Source organism: Tiliqua scincoides, chromosome 8 (genome assembly GCF_035046505.1).
Source record: "Tiliqua scincoides isolate rTilSci1 chromosome 8, rTilSci1.hap2, whole genome shotgun sequence".
Classification (NCBI taxonomy): Eukaryota; Metazoa; Chordata; class Lepidosauria; order Squamata; family Scincidae; genus Tiliqua; species Tiliqua scincoides.
The window spans coordinates 10722817-10740055 of NC_089828.1; the positions used below are offsets into that span (position 1 = coordinate 10722817).

At 45.7% G+C, this 17239-nt stretch overlaps 1 protein-coding gene across 1 annotated transcript; it reads left to right on the forward strand.

Annotated features, from left to right (window-relative positions):
* Positions 1 to 186: 186 nt before the first annotated feature.
* Positions 187 to 15909, forward strand: SAXO2 (stabilizer of axonemal microtubules 2). The gene is made up of 5 exons (XM_066635418.1): positions 187 to 354; positions 10762 to 10826; positions 12351 to 12527; positions 14105 to 14307; positions 14912 to 15909. Exons 1-5 carry the CDS (start codon positions 187 to 189, stop codon positions 15907 to 15909), a joined length of 1611 nt encoding a protein of 536 aa, XP_066491515.1.
* The last annotated feature ends 1330 nt before the right edge of the window (positions 15910 to 17239 follow it).

Consider the following 17239-nt stretch of genomic DNA (forward strand, 5'->3'; position numbering starts at 1 on the left):
GCCCGGCCCGGCCGCTGATTGGTGCGCCCCAGGCTCCGCCCACCTAACTCCACCTGCCAATCAGCCAATCGGAATCCGACGGAGGGGCGGGGGCTGTACGCACGCGCAGACGCCGCGAGCGCGTTGCTAAGCGACGCGGCGCTGCCTGAGTTACTGCCGGGAGAGGAGGGGCTGCGCGGCTCGCGCATGCGGAGAGGCCGCGGTGGCGTTGCTAAGCGACGCGACGCTTCCTTGGTTACAGCTGGGAGGAGGCACTTGAGAGGTGCGCGTGAGGCAGCCGCTGAAGGGTCGTCGGTCGGCACGGAGGAAGATGAAGCAGCCGCCGCAGTGCCTGTGCCAGATCTGCACCTGCGGGTAAGGGGGGCGGGGGACAGCGGCCCCTCTGCTCTGACGCCACAGCCACCCTCTCCTCAGGTGTCCCCTGACTCTGGTGCGCCATTCACACGTGACGCCCTTCCCTACACTTGTCTGTGGGAGGCTGCACTGTGGCTACGAGCCTGTCCACACTTACGTAGGAGTAAGCACCATTGGCGCTAATGGGGCTTACTTCTGAGTAGACATGCATAGGGTTAGGCTCTAAGGCTACCTGAGAGTAAGCCCCATTGACTGTAATGGGGCTTACTTCTGAGTACACACCCACAGGATTGGGCTGTAGGGCTGCCATCCTATGCACACTTAGCTGGGAGTAAGCCCCATTGACTGTAAAGGGACTTACCTCTGAGTAGACATGCAGAGGGCTGGGCTCTGTTTGCTTGCAGTTCTCAGTTGTCCTTCCTGCACTATGGTTTGGGGCCAGGGGGTTATGCAGCTTTCCCTCCTGCCTCCATGTTTATCTTCACAACAACCCTGTGAGGTAGGCTGAGAGACAACACCTGGTCCCTCCCCCCCTGAGCAGGGGACTCTCCGAAGCCCCCAATCTGCTTCACATGCGGGCTCTGAAGCAAGAGGGTGCATTTGCTAAGCTCCACATTCATCTGATTGGGACCATTCCTATGGCCTTGTGCGCCCCTCGGTGCCTCAAAGAGGGCCGAGGCACCTTCACCTGCTCATAAATAGACTTGCACATTCTGCTCCTTTTGGGTTTCCATGGGGCTCAATGCATTTTCCTTGTCGGCTGTCAGCTTGTCAACCCACCAAAAATCAGGTTGCAAACCAGTTTGGTCCCACCCCACATTTTGGGAACCACTGATATGAATACTAAGGCAGTAGTAGTTCCCAAACCTTTTTGACTGGTGGCTCTATTGACCTACTGGGCCCATGGCTTCCCATTAGGGGCCCAATCCTATCCAACTTTAACAGAAATACAGCCCCTAGATTAGGGAACAAATGTTCCCATACCTTGAGGTAGCCTCTGTGACTGCCTGCCAGCCACAAGATGCAGTGCACACCCCATTGGCATGCTTGCACTGGCACTAGAAAACTGGATAGGAGTGAGACCTAGTGCTACAATTCTATACATTGGTAGGGCAGCACTGTTTTTGCATGGATTCTGCAGCTCCCCTGGCTGGTTTCTGTGGCTCCCTAGGGAGCCAAGACTCACAGTTTGGGAACCACTGCACTTTCACGGCCACCGCTCATGACATTGAAATAAACAATGTTCAGGCTGATAGACTGCAGTCTAATGAAGTGGTTCTCACCTGATGTTTCACCTACTACTACTTTTATAGAGAGGCCATAGATATTTGATAAACATCAAAAAACCAACATGAACAGGAGAGAGGAGACACGTTGAGTGTAAATGACTCTTAGGGCCCAATCCTATCCAACTTTCCAGCTCTAGTGCAGCCCCTAAACAAGTGAACAAATGTTCCCTAACCTTGTGGAGGTCTCCATAACTTGTGGAGGCCTGCATAGGATGCAGCACAAACCCCACTGGCATGGCTACACCAGGGTTGGAAACTTGGATAGGATTTGGCCCTCAGTCACTAGCACTCAAAAATACAAGTATCTGGGACTTTAAGAACTGAGGTAGAATAACAAGTACTTGGGACTTTAAGATCAGAACATCAGTTACACTAGGTAGTTTAAGGAGCTGTTTGCTGTTGTAGGTTTGTCCTTTGAAAATGCCTACCAAGGAAGTAGGCAAAATGTTAAGTGTAAAAAGCTTTATTTGACCACGGCCTTCATTGTAAGCAATTGCTTTCTCTCTCAGTTAAGGGCCCAATCCTATCCAACTTTCCAGCACCAGTGCAGCCGCATTGCAGCTCCAAGGTAAGGGAACAAATGTTCCCATACCTTAAGGAGGCCTCTGTGACTGCTGCCCCACCACAAGATGCAGTGCATGCCCATTGGCACAGTTGCACCGGCACTGGAAAATTGGATAGGATTGGGCCCTAAGCCTGAGTGATCTCACAAGACTGATAGGAGGACACAAAGGAAAATGTATCAGATACATTAGTGCAGAGGGGAACAGCCGTGGAGAGCCGCTACCAGATGTTCTTTAGGGCAGCGCATGCATTAAAATAATCTACCTGCACCAAATACATAACATTTGGGGCTACCTGTATGTGCACATGGATTCCTAAACACTCATGCTCACAGCATGTCTTGGCTATTGCATCAAATTTTAACTCAGGAAATAAATGTGCCGCAGCTCTCAGAGGACCAGCAAACACTGATGTGACTTAATGTCTACACAGCAATGTTTTGGGGAGCCCAAGCTCCCATTTCTACAATCCCTAGGCAGTAGGCATATCCAAATCAAGGCCATGTCAAGGAGAAAACAGAAGCATTGTATGAGATCAGTTCCAGCAACGTAGTTGCTATTGAAAGAGTGATGGAATAATCTGTGGGCCAAATCCTATCCAACTTTTCAGCCCTGGTGTAGCCACACACAATGGAGTGTGTGCTGCATCCTGTGGTGGGAGGATAGTTATGGAGGCCTCCAGAAGGTAAGAGAATGTTTGTACCCTAGCCTTGCGGCTGTATTGCAGCTGCACTGGCACTGGAAAGTTGGATAGGATTGGGCCCTGGGACATCTTCTGCCTATTCCTCTGGTGGTTCAAACTTCTGTTCTGGCAGCATTTAGCTGGCTCTAGAAAACATCTTTTCAGGACCTGTCTCTAGCTCCACCTTGCTAGTTGCAATCTACATGTGTTTATATATGTTTAAAATACTTCTGTGCTACTTTTCTGTTCCACTTAAGAGAACACCAAGATGGCTCAAAATGTATACTACATGCAAGTTTAAAACAATTTAACTACATAGGTTCTCAGATTGTCAGCTGATTGTCAACTATGAGATTGTCAACTCAGGGCTAAATCCTATCCAATTTTCCAGTGCCGGTGCAGCTGTACCAGTGGGGCGTGCACTGCATCCTGTGGTGGGGAGGCAGTCACAGAGACCTCCTCAAAGTATGGAAATTTGTTCCCTTACTTCAGGGCTGCATTGTGGCTACACTAGTGCTGGAAAGTTGAATAGGATTGGGTCCTCAATTGTCAACTATGAGCAGAATTAAACTACAATTAACAAGTGATCACAGAGCAAGCAGCCAACAAAAGAGGCAAAAACAAGTTAATGAAGGATATTTATATTTTCATTATTGAAGTAAGTGGATCCTTGCAATAGGTAGTGGCTTAGAAACAGTGACCAGAAGCCAAGAATGGTGATATATCTATCAGCCCCAGGGGGCCTTTGACTTGTTTTTAAGTATCCTCAGCCCACAGTCTGTCATGCTGCATGGCAAACTGCTTTTGAAATGCTTCTGAGCAGCGTTTCAAAAGAAGTTTGAGACATGTGAGGTGTGCTTGTCAGCTTTTCAAAGGAAAAAAAGAGAATAAAATTCCACTGCATGAACCTAAACAGCTCTTTGGATCATGGCCAATGTAAACATTGAGTGACATGACACTGGAAGAGCAACAGAGCTTCAAGCCAAGTGAGTGTGTTGCCAAGTTCGGCAGTGAAGCACATAGAACAGAAAGCCCTGTGAAACATGCACACAAACAAGTAATTTCAAAAACAAACACTGCCAACAATTTTGTGGTCGATAAAATCTCAAGTAGTTATTGATTTAGGGAGCAAATTGAATGTGCTGTGCTTTTGCGGCAGCCCTGCATGGTGTCTGTTTCAATGGGACAAGTTGTTGTTTGGGATTTGTTGCCTGGGGAGTCAAATAATACACACATTAGAGAGACCAGGAGGAAAAGAAACAATAGAGAAATGCACAGTACGCTTTTTTTTGGCACTTTGCTTTTAGAAAGGGACCTCTGCCATTATTCTCATCTATAAACACAATACACACACTTTGAATAGCTAGTCTTTGATACCCATAGGACAACCTTTGTAGGTGTTAAGAGGGCTGCATTCTTTCATTTAATAAACATTAGCATTTGCTTGGAAATGGTTGAAGGTTTAACGTACACAGATTTTCTTTTCCCTATGGTGAGTTACTTCACAACTTACTGAGACTGTGTACATACTGCTTGCTATGATTGTCTGAGTTCAGCAGTTCAGTACAACAGAAAAAAACATGCCTGCATCTGTACCTAAGGGTCAAGCTAGATGTTACGCGGAATGTGTAATGTGGCCTGTTTATTTTTCTTTCCAAAATAACGCACAAAGAGAGTTAGAAGCGTGTGTGGGAGGGGGACTTTAGTACTTTGCCCTTGCCATGGTACCAGTCCCAATCGCGGCATTCCCATGTTCTATTTTTATGGAGACACAGCTTTGAAAGCCCTTGAGAATGAACTAGATGTGCAGCAAGAGAATCATGAATATGATCTCCTGCAGTTTTCTAAAGTGTTAAGAGCTGTTGCAGCACTCTGATACATTCAGATGGGCAAGTCACTGACGGAGGAATTTTTTTAAAACAGCCTATATGTGTACATTGTTTACTCAATTAAAATTACCCCACCCCCTGCTGTTTGCCCCACAGGACAAAATATACAGGTATTTTTGTTCTGCCCCATGTGGCAAATAGTAGCTTTGGGGGATGGGATTTTAACAGGGAAAGTAGCACAAGGAAAGGGGTTTCACCCAAGTGCTATATCCCTGATTAGAGTTGTAGTTCTGTGATGAGGGCTATGGACTGATGACAGAAATCTCAGTAACTTCATGAAATGGCAGTTTCCAAGATTTGTGGGTTTTGGGAGGGAGGGGAATGGATGGACTATAACAGTGGAAGTGGTGTAACAACAATATAATTTTGTAGTATAGATAGTTCATATTGGCGTTCACAAATAAAGGGACATAGAATTATGTTGATCAATTGCCATAGGATACAGACTCCGAACCAATTTGTACATAATTTTATTAAAGAATTTTGTGGGGAGTGAGGGATTCCATTTGTTCGTGCCTGGTGCAAGGCCTGACCAAAGTTTGTAAAAGGAAAATTCAGAGGCAAGTTCATTGTTTTAACCACAAAAATGTTCCTGAAACAGCATTTGTCCAAAATAAGTGTTGGATCCCTCACAGTTTTCCTAGGAACATAAAGAACTGCTGCCTTGTTTTGACATGATGTATTTTGAACCTCCACCAGGTATCAATTACAACTGGGCATGGGATGTTTCCATTGTCTTCCTGATACAAGTGTCAAGTAGTCTGCAAATGCAGGACATGAATTTTGGCCCTCAGAAACGTGAAATAACCCAAACAATAGCCAGGCTCCCTCCCAGCCAAAGCACAAGAGCCATATTTGTTCGTACATGGGAACATTTAAGATATACAAGAACTGGTCTCCTTTCCTTAAACTCCTTTTAGTGTTTACTATCTCCTTTCAAGTCTAGTGTTGCCAACTCTTATAGAAGATAGTCCTGGAAAATATTTTTTCAGCATGACACAATATCATTATGCCAAGGACACTAAGAAGTCCAGTAGTTGGGCCTGTTAAAATATCTAGGATTGCTTCTAGTCCTCTCCTGGCGATTGCTGCTGATTTTTGGTGACTCCAGGCCAAGGTTGGAGATGGAGCACCTATTTCAGTCTTGCTGCTATGACAGCTCCACCAGCCTATGCCTTGAGGTTCTCTGATGTGGTCAAGCAAGGGGATCACGTCCCGTAGAGATAGGTGTTTTTGTAGGAGAGTCCTAGCAACTTGGGAACAGCCTTGCAGATAAAACCAAGCTCCACCCCCTCCAGCATCCTGTTCCCTACAGCAGCTATGCCTCACAAGCAGGGTAGGAAGATGGTAGCTTTCCTCAGCTGTACATTCTCAGCATCTGCTGTCCATTTCTGAACACAGAGGCTCTACTGAATTAGCATGCTACCAGCCATTGATAGACTTGTCCTCCAGGACTTTGCAGGACTGCAGCATGATTTGAGAGGGCAAAGGGGTGTAGAAGAGGACATATTTGGTGCTTTTCAAACCCACTGACTCCCTTGGCACAAAGAGTGGATCGATCGCCTGATATACTTTGACGTGGTGACTTACACCCATCTACTCATCCCACTTTATACATTAAACAGGATTTCATGTGTCAATATTCCCCAAAGTAAGCAAAAAAAAAAAAAAAGTAAGCAAACAAAAACTCAACTCTCCTCCCTACACAGGCAAGTGTATCATATCATAACTAGATTTCTCTTACAGTGAGTTGTTGTTTTTTGTGTGCAGGGAAGCATTTAAACAGTAACGCATGCATCCAACTACAGACTGATCTAAAAGGCTTTCCTGTATGGGGGTGGGGGCACTAGATATTGTATGAATGTCTGAAGATTATCTTTAGTCTTGGAGGAGCAAGAAGACTTCAAGACTTTGGCATGTGCTGTTTTATATAATGAATAAAAATGTATTAATAGCAGTTTATGGCAGAAAGACACATTGCCCTACATATGATTAAAAAGAAGATGATAATATTCAGTATAGACTATCACAGAGCAGGATGGGACCAAAAAGTTGGCTGCTCTGAGGCTTTGCTCCAAAAGATTGAACACCCAGCAACCCTGCACTAGTTAGCACAGTGTATGCAGTCCCAACAAGCAGGGAATGTGGACAAGAAATAGCTCCAGGTGATTCAAGCCAGCCAGCGAAGTTACATGTTACAGAGAGGGCCAAACATAGTGAGAAAAACCTCTGTAAAAAACTCCTCTGCAGGGTCTATCAGGGCCTCTTTGGTATGCTTTTTTTTTAGCCTTTCAGACTGGCACCAAGTTTCTCAAGCAGCAGGCAGGCACGCAGGCACAGCTCCTTAGAAGCAATGTGTTAACCTTTTATTCTCCTTCCTTCTGCTGCAGCCTGGTTCTGCTTGGCAAATGCTTGCAAAGCAGGTCTGTTTTTGGAAACACCAGGATGGGAATCTTCCTTTCCATCTGAAGCAGGCTACCATTCAGTGCACCCTTACTTAAGAGTAACACCCATGGAAAGCAGTGGGTCTACTTCTGAGTAAAAAGGGTTGCAAATATATGCAGCTCCATCTCTCTGCTGTGAATTGAATTGCACACTCCCAGTTATGTGTTAGGGGTTGTATGTTGTACATAGAGCTTCTGGCTTAACACACCAGACACCTTAAAGGTAGATTTGATTCATGGTTCTCCTGCAGTGGTTCCCAGCCTTTTTCACTTGCATATCCCTTGGCAGCCCATTTCCACAAATTGTACCCTTCATATTAGCAAAATGTTTGTAATTAATAATACAAGCCCTCATCTCCTCTATATGAAAGCCCAGACTTCATGTATTTATTATGGTTTTTTTCTTTTTATCTGTTTGAAGAACAGAAGACTCTGCCTTTGCACTGTTTTGCACCAGAAGTGTGCAGAGAAATTCTGGGTGATTGATCACTTTCCATATTATATTTCAACTTTTTTACTGTGCTGGTTTTCAATCACTGGTTCATACATGAATTGATGACCAAAAACTAGCTATTGGTGGGGCTTTCACAGCCAACTAGCTACCTCCCTTCCTGCCTTGCTGGTCCTTGCAAGGCATTCCTGTCTTGCAAGGCATTCTGGAGCATGACCTGCCTTTTTCTACCATTATTCCATTCTTTTTCAAGTACCCCTTAAGGTCCTATTGAGTATCCCTGGGAGTACATGAATACCAGGTTGGGAACCACTGTTTTACTGGTATGTTGTTTACACTGCACTTACTCTGACAGTGCTTACAAAAAGGTGATGAAGACCAGAATTTAAAAAAGAATAAAAATGTATCTTATTATATTTTACTATGTTTTTAATAAATTAGAGACTACAGTTCTTAGGTAACAATTAGTGGTGGGTTATTTTTCAGGATCTGGCCTCGAGTAAAACCAGAAAAAACTATAGTCAGACACCCCCCTAAGTTTAACCTCCGACTTATCCAAGGGTCACAGAAAATTTCATGATTGTTGGCTCAAACCTGCCCTTGACTTATCTGTGGGATTGACTTATAGGCGAATATCTGCGGTACTTGCCAGAATAAATTTTTGATAGTTCATCTGCCAAGACATACCTGAGTTAGTTATCAACAATTTGAAAAGGGGGGGGAGAGCCAGCTCTGTTTCCAAATTACTGTCTGTCAGGGTTCCCCTTCTCCCGCGAGCCCCCAACTTACCAAGGGAGAAGGCTGCTGGACCAGAGCAGAGGCAGCAGCCTTCCCAGCCCTCTCAGGAACAACCCTGGCAGCTCCAGGTGAGAGGAGGTGGGAGGGAAACAGAGTGAGGGAAGGGGAGGGGCCAAAGGGGAGAGGTCTGCCCTACATAAACCTAGAGGCCAGGGATGACAAGGCAGTTGGGAGTTAACAGAGCAGACAGGAGGATCTGCTGCTGGCAGCCCCTGCTCCTGACTGGCAAATGCTGCCAACCCAAAGAGGGGGAACCGGGTGACGCAACCCCCCCTTCTTGTGGGGGAACTAGTCTGAGGCCTCCACCATGGGGTCCCCCTCGGAAAGGCTGGGCAGGCCCTCCCCTCCCCCACAGGGAGGCCTCACACTGTCCTTACTTGGTCTTGATTTCCCCATCACTCAACTAAATGAGCAGCTTTTTCAAGCCTACATTAAAGCTAACAGACATGATTAATTTGAAAACTTGAATCTTATTAACATCTCAATACTATGAGCGACACTGGAGTACGAAGAGTTTTTCTGGAAAATCCTGGTGCGCTGTTTATTCTGGTATTAGCTTTTACAGGAAAAAACATGAAGAATTAAATGATCACGTTCAAATGACACACCAAAGGTTTGGATTAGTTTTTAGAACATTGAAAAAGATAAGTTTGAATGTAAAAAGCTAAAGATGAGATTTAGACTTTGAAAAACTGCTTTCAGAGAAAAGTTGGCCAGAATTTATAAAGTGAAAGAGAGAGGAAAAAGAAGAGAGAGAGAAAGAGAGACTAGAGGGAGCCAGGGAGATGGATGACTGGTCTGTCTTCTTCTGATGTCACAATTCATCGCATCCCAAACAGCACTCTCATTCCCTGACAACTTCAGAGGGAGAAGCAGACAGCCAGAAGGTGAGGTTATTTTAATTGAAGGATATTTCACTTGAAGGTTTAGGTTCAGAGTGAACTTTAAAGGTGCCTCCTTGGGTGTACTGTAATTGTAAATCAACATGGTGGATAAACTGTCGGACACAACAGAAGCAAAGAGACAGTGAAACCTTAAAGGCAAATTGACCTGTTGTGGCATGAGCCTTCAGCAGCATTCCCCTTTGATGTGTGTTGGGATTTTGGGTACCTGCCCCAAGAAGGTGACCTCAGTGACAGAGGGTGGTTTGTCCTGCCACCCTCCTCAGTGCTGTTCCCTGCACTGAGCCTTTGGGCTGAACCCCTCTCTCCTTCCTGGCCAACTCTATAGATAGCCTTTGATGGAAAGGCTGGAGCCCATTGTGTTGAATGGTGGACCAAGATTAGGGTGACCTGAGTTAAATCCTTGCTTAGCCATGAAGCTCAATACTCTCTTACAGTCAGACTCATCATCTCACATGCCTGTTGAGAGGATGAAATGGGGCACCTTTCATGCTGCCTGAACTCCTGGGAGGAAGAGTGTGGTAAAAATGTAGTAGGAGCCCAGCTCAGGCTCCCCTGAGTTTTATCTTCATCCCCTTTCCACTTCCAGCTCCTAGTCAGGAAGCCCCTTGGAAGTGGACACAGAACAATCATTATTTCTCATCTCAGTACAGTGGTTTTATCCCCTGGGGGCTGGGGATAAGAATAGGCCCTCAGTTTGGCTGTACTTGTCATAAGAGGCGACTAAACAGCCACCGGGTAGATGGGGCTCGTCAGCCTGGGAAGGCAGCTCATCTGAGAGAAGGAAAACTCTGATCCCAAACCTCCACTGCCTTGTGGCTACATCCAGTTATGGAAAAGGCTTCAGGAGTCAACCTCGAGGCAAAATCCGGAGCCGGAGTCCCTGAGGCAGTTCATGGCTGAACACAGTCACGTTCTGGCAACTCCTGCGACGCCACTGGAACCAACCGTATTGGCCTCTGCCTTTCCATTGGACCATTTCAGCAACGTGGAGAGGGGGGATTTGCTGCATGGGTAACAGCCTATCCTCCATACCTACTTTACCCAGGCTTCATGCACTGGAGAGGACACTCTGTTCCAGAACCACCATTCAGAGCGTGACACCATAGTCTTCTGAGACTGAAGGATGCCAACTAACAGTGGTTTTGCTCAGGTCATTACCAAAATGTTTTACTGAGAGGAATACAGTCTTCAGCAGCTTTCAACAGAAGGGATACCAGGGACTCCAGCTACTCCAACAAGACTTTCTTGTCTTCAGGAGTAAATACTTGCTGACATGTTAATGCTGTTGATATCATTTCTCTTTTTAGAAGGTCTGCTGAGTTTCCATGAGAGGTTTCAGTGCCCATAAATCTTGCTTGTAGGAGTTTTTCTGCTTGTCAGCATTAGGGAACTGAGGTTACTGGAGGAGCTGAAAGTCTTCAGAACTACTACATCCAAATATATGTGTGTGTGTTTTCTTTTTAAATTTTTGGCAGCAGGATCTACAGTGGCCTTATTAAGGAATCTGTTTGAAAATGGCCAATGAACTTCAGTCCTGATGGTGTTGCAGTGATTCCTTTTTTAAACCACAAGAAATCTTTTGTTGCTGATGGGGATGGCAATGGAAGGATGTCTCTTGGAGGATTCTTGCTGCCTGAGAAAACGAAGTGTGGGCCATAGTTTGGTTGCATCTGTTGGTGTGTCTTCATTGCAGTCTACAGTGTTACAGCGCCTCAAGCTAGGGGAATTCATAGGCGTCCTGATATACTCATACAGCAACTGAGGTGGCAGAGTCCTGAAGCTACTTCTGACCACAGGATGCTGCATTTTTCTGAATGCTTCCCATTTAAAAACTTTCCTGCAAGCAAAAACCAAATGTGTCATAGGGAGAGGTTCTGGTTCAACTTGTTCCTTGCTGTGCTAGTTTTTTGTCTGCAGGAAGATTGACCCTTCACCTGCTGTCTGAAGTCAAAGCACTCCATTCTTCCACTTCATTTCTGCTTCATTCTGCTGCTTGCGTAGACCAGGTGAAAAATTAGATCTTGAAGCCAATGAAGGGGACATCTGAAGTAGTCTGTGTGCAAGCACCGCTGGGTCTCCTGCTCGCTGTTCTTTGGTGACAACTGAGCCTCCGACTAGCAGGGCTGTGGCATGTCTGAGGCTGGGACATTCGGGGTGCGAGCAACACTGTCACCTCCTTAGCACCCTCTTATTGCTGAAACCTGGCTGGTACCTTGGGTGGCACACACCCCTCCTACCCCCGTTGCTATGCTATGCTACTGATGATCAGATCTGGAGGAAAAAATAAGCATGTGGTGCTGAACGAGATCTGGGCAGAAGGAGAGGCATTAATGTACTTCCAAAAGATCTGTGGCGCTGCCTGCTGTTAATACTGTGGCAACCCAGCAGTGCAAGCAAAAGTGGGAGAGAGCAGGCGAAAGCACCGAGACAGAAAGAACAGAGATGGGCACCAGGAGAAAGACAGCAGAGCTAAGATGGAGTATAACATACTGTTAGCAAGGCCATTACTCAGTGGCAGAGCACTTGTTTTGCACATGGGTCAGATTCAGTTTGGTTGTAATAGCTGTTCTGGGAACAACCACTGCCTGAGTCCCTAGAAAGCTGCTGGGTCCCCACAGCTGCTGCCATTCAGCAAGATACACTGCAAGGGAACCAAGAGAGTTTAGTTGCCACACTTGCTGCTAAACAGCAGATACTTTGAAAATATGAATGTTAGGAGTAGAAAGATTTGGGCCTTTAGCAAAAGAGGAGCAAAGAGCAAATACGTGCGATTTAGTTCCGCTCCGTTCAGTTTAGGTCTCTTTGACCAGGTTAGAGCAAATCACATGCTCTACGCTGAAAGCCATTGCAGCATTTAAAACTTCAGGAAGTAGCTTCACCTCCATCTCTGCCTGTCCTATTTGTCCGTATATTGCCTTTAATTTATGTTTTCTCCTTTCTATTATTATTTTATATATTTTTTTATTAAATCCCAGGCGCCACCATTGCCCTCATAATCCCACGAGGATTTATGACCATGGAGATGTGTACCTCACAACAGAATACATAGACAAGTTTCCTCAGTATAGCAATCTCCCCGCTACCCAGAGCCTCAAGCCGAAACAGGAGTACCGAACGCATGGGGGGAAAATGGAAGGAATCTCAACTTTCAGGCAAGTATTTCATAGTCATAAATCCAAGTCATAAATCCAATCCCAATAAATCATTGGGAGGGGAGGGGGTGAGACTGAGGAGACTTGGCTCTGGAAATCACATGACCTGACAATGTTAATCAGACATTTGAAATGACTAATAAATAATTGGACCCATATTGTTATTAGGAATGTCGCCAAATTGAAGGAATCTCATCAATTTGTGGTATGAGTTGTAGCAGACAGAGCCAAATAACTTTGCATGGAAATAAAACAGAAGTTCTGAAGGGAGGAAAAGCATTCTTAAACACAGCAGAAGAGGCATCTTAGAAGAGGAAGGCCTTTTTTAAGCTGGCATTTGCCAGCCATCGTTTTTATAGATAAATGAATGAAAAAATAATCCACCGCATTTTAAAAATTGCAGCTGGATTAACTGAGGGCATCTTTTAAATTGATTAGCAGCCCAATCCTAACTTGCACTGGAGACAGGCAGGCTGGCATGCCTGTACTGTATCCAGCACAAGTTTGGGGCCGAAAGGAGCACAGCTCGAGGCAAGAGGAATCACTTCCCTTTACCCTGTGTTGCGCTGCAGCAGCCCCAATGGGTCTACTCGGATCTGAGCCACCTCAGAAGATGGCACAGATTTGAGCAGAATGGAGCAGCCAGAAGATGCTCTGTGCCACCCAGGAATGGGGGTCAGGATCTGGCATAATGGCTGGGTCCTGGCCCCGCCTCCTGCTCCCCGCCCATCAGCCCCCAGGAATGCTCACTGCCTACCCTCCCCCCACCCCAGAATGCCTCACGCCGGCCTCCTCCCTGCCCTCCCCACACCCTCTCAGACCCCTGCACTGGCCAAGCTTGGCCGGCACAACCCACCCATCCTCCAGTGCCTGCAGCTGTGCAGAGAGGCCACCATGCATCCGTGCGCTAGCCTAACTCCCTTCAGAGTGGCACAAAAGTGCATTATGGCACTTTTGTTACACTCTTGGGCTGGCGCAAGGGACTTTGGATTGCAGCCTAAATGACTTTGTAATCAAGCAGATTAATTAACGGCCAAATCCACTGCAACTCCCCACGCAGTGTTGTCAATGTAGTGTCCATTGTATTCCACAGTTTTGCCATGTTGAGGCCTCTTCGGGATAAGGGAACATTTGTTGCCTTGCCCCAGGTAAGGCTAAGGATTTGGTGGGTGTCACTGCCACTGAATTGGCCTCCCTCCCAGTGTGACCCCCTTGCCTCCCCATTCTCTCCATGCCATCCTGTTTCATTGCCTCTCTCCCTCCCTTCTGCCCCCTGTACAGCCTTACCTCAGGTGGTGGGTGTCTAGTTCCATTGCCATGCACAGCTGACTGGTCACTGCCAGCTGTGTTGTCTTTGCAACAGCCATAAAGCATGCTATACTGCCAGAACACCTGTTCCAGCCGCATAGGGCACTGTTCGGATCAGACTGTTACAGCCGTTTCCCAAGTGGGATGTGGCATCAGCATTTGTTGTAGCTTTCAAAAAGTTAGTTCTTTAATACCTCAACTCAGTTTTGTGACATATTATCACTGACGTTAGTCATTTACATTGATTGCTTTGTGTTTTCCCACTCCAGGTCCGACTATGTTCCATACGAGTTGGCAAATCGGCCTGTTCGTGTTCTAGAGGAGTACAAACCAAGGACTGGAGATATTGACCTGGGAACCACTTACAGAAGGGATTATAATGCTCACAAAATACAACCAGTGACAATATTAAGACCTTTAGAGCGGAAATATTCTAGAGGAGGAAAACTCCATACCATTCCCACTTACCAAGGTAATAACGTGCTGCTTTTACCGAAACAAGCAACTAGCAGCATAGTAATGTTGCCAGTTGCCATGCTGGAGAGTTACTGGCTGAGCTGGCTTTTGTGCTGTCTAGGAAACTGCCCTCTAATATCAGGGAGCCTGTCTCTTGACAGTGGACTGAAGTCTCCCTAAGTGCGCATTCTCACTTACCACCACCCATAGACTCTAATGCTAAAGTTTAGTGTCCTGCTAAGGCATGTCTCCATTGCTGACTTAAACTGCTGTGACACCCACTCTCTCTTCTCAGTGAATTTGAGGAATGGTAGTTGTGCATATTTGGGAGAGGCTAGGGATCTGTAACAGTAAATGCTCAGTACATGTACCAAACCGCAAGTCCCCTTGGTATAAATGAGACAGATTTATAGGGTAGGCATGCCCTTACTCAGATTTTTCTGACCCACAAGTGGTTGGAGGAAGCAATCAAACATGCCAATAAGTGTCATTAATAGTAGTCATGTTAGAAGCCGGACACAGGCTCACGTAGGTTGCAACTGTTCTGCCCTCTGGCCCATCGATATAGGAAATAAGGGCTCCTGTCCAGATGCTACTTGTAAATATTGTTTTTGTCTTAGATGACTATAGGGCCTGGGAAATTCAAAGAAGGGAGCCCAATAAAGTGGAGAACACCTACCAACCGCCCACAGAAAAGTTTGGAAATGCCACTACATTTCAAGATGCCTTTTTCCAGAGGGAACTTGCCCCACGAAAAAGCTATAAGCCTATTGTTGCGATGAAGCTTTCAAACCAGCCTTTTAACAGTGTTACAAGTCACCGCAGTGATTATGTTCCTCATCAGTTAGAGCCAAAATTTATGGCTCACAAGGCAAAAGAAGAATACAGGCCAAATACCCAACCCTTCGAGGACGTCACAACACACCGGTGTGATTTTAGAGGGCTTCTGGGGGAACTTCCAAAAAGCTTCAAGCCTCAACAGACTAAAGAGGAATCAAAGGCTCTTTTTGATGGACGTACAGAATTCCGTGATAGTTACCAACCATGGGTGGTTTCCCTACCTGAAGTCCACAAAGCAAAAGAATACATTCCACCCACCGGCAACATGGATTTGAACTCCACAACCCACCTTGCTTATATGCCACATGACATCAATCCAGTTGTCCTTATGCGGCCATTAGAAAAGAGCAGAAGAAATAATGCTCCTTTCCAAGGAAACACAACCATGAGGGATGACTTTCAAGCTTGGGAAGTCCATCAGCCAGAAATTGTCAAGAGACCCCAGGAAATGCCAAAGCTTCCTGGGAAATTTGACGCTATGACCACCTTCAGAGCTCACTATGTACCACACAGTATCGTCCCAACTCAGAGCTACAAACCTTTAAAGAGGGCTCTTTCTAAACCAGCACCTTTTGAAGATGGAACCATTTACCGTACAGAATATACTCCAAAGAAACAAGAGATCTGCCCAGCAACTTACCCATCTCCTCCAGGGTATGTCTTTGTCAACACTGACTCTCATGGTCACAAGTTCTTTCGTAGGGTTACGCCAGAGGTCGATAAGGTGATCCCTGCAAATGGTAATCATGTTCCAAAAGAAATAGCAGTTATCTCATAACTTGCACTGCTAGCAGTTTGCACATAAGCATGACAAAAATTATCACTCCATACGCAAACTGTTCCTGTAACTCTAAACCTTCCAAAATAAGTACATTGATTATAATTTTTTTTCTTTGAATCTGACAGTTGTGAAATATTTACAAGATTAATGATGAAAATAACTATTAGTAAAATGTGTATCAGTATGGCTCACAGGGCCAGACTTTGGCATACCCAGCTGAAGGAACTTTAGCAGGACTTTAAAAATGCCCTTGCATAAGAGACCTTGGAGAACAGCTACCAGTCACAGGTCACTTGGCTAGACTGCCCAATGGCCTGACTCAGTATAAGACAGCTCCCTAGTGGTAACGAGGGCCGTGCAGATCAACAGCACAAAACGTTGCACTAGTTTAAATGTTTACAGTCAAGGGCTCAATCCTAACCCCTTATGTCAGTGCTTTCCAACACTGACATAAGGGCAATGCAGCTCTGTGGTAAGGGAACAAACATTCCTTTACTCTGAGGAGGCCTCCATGAGTGACACCCAACTGCAGGATGCAGCACATGCACCATTGGCACCGCTATGCCAGTGCTGGAAAGCACTGACATAAGGGGTTAGGATTGCACCCAAGGTGTCATATCTCAATGGGCACATTGCTAGCTTTCCTAACTTGGAAATGCTATAGTAACAGACTTCCTTTTGTCAGCATTTTAGGAGGATTGTGGCTCAGTCATAGGGCAGCTGCATGCAGAAGGTCCCAGGTTCAGTCCTGGACACCTGCAGGTAGAATAGAGAAAAATTCCTGTCTTAAACCATGGATAGCCACTGCCTGTCTGTGTTGACACCCAAGGTCTGACTCAGTATAAGGCAGCTTCCTGTGTGGACTGGGATATGTTATATGTTGGTCTTGAATAACCAACTAACTCTAAAGCACTGAAATGATTTGTTCTTTCAAATAGCTGAAAACATCTCAGATTACCTAATGGGAAGCAAGGCTTAGTGAAGAGCTCTTCCTTGCCACCCTAACCAAGCTTTATCTGTTGATTTTTAATAGAGTGCTGATGCACCCCTTCCCAGCAGCAAGAGTCCATCCCACAGTTCTGGGGGGAGTGCCTTATTTTTCATGGGCATTTAGATTTCCAGGGAGTCTTATAAGTATCAGTGTGATACCTGCCCCTTCCTCTTGTTTGATAACTCAGGGAAGAATTGAGCACTGGCAACTGACCTTCTTTTTGTTTTACTTGATACACATTTCCCCTTGTCTTAGCACGGATTGCTGAAATGAGAACTTCTGCTTTAAATATCCAAGACACTTAATATGTGTTGTTAGATATTAGCTCTTCGGAAT

Excerpts from the sequence above, each read along its gene's own strand:
- SAXO2 (XM_066635418.1), top strand. The coding sequence starts at position 187 with ATGCGGAGAGGCCGCGGTGGCGTTGCTAAGCGACGCGACGCTTCCTTG. Across the intron at positions 355-10,761 it reads TGCCAGATCTGCACCTGCGG|GGAACTGAGGTTACTGGAGG; the intron begins GTAAGGGGGGCG and ends TGTCAGCATTAG. Across the intron at positions 10,827-12,350 it reads ATCCAAATATATGTGTGTGT|GCGCCACCATTGCCCTCATA; the intron begins GTTTTCTTTTTA and ends ATTAAATCCCAG.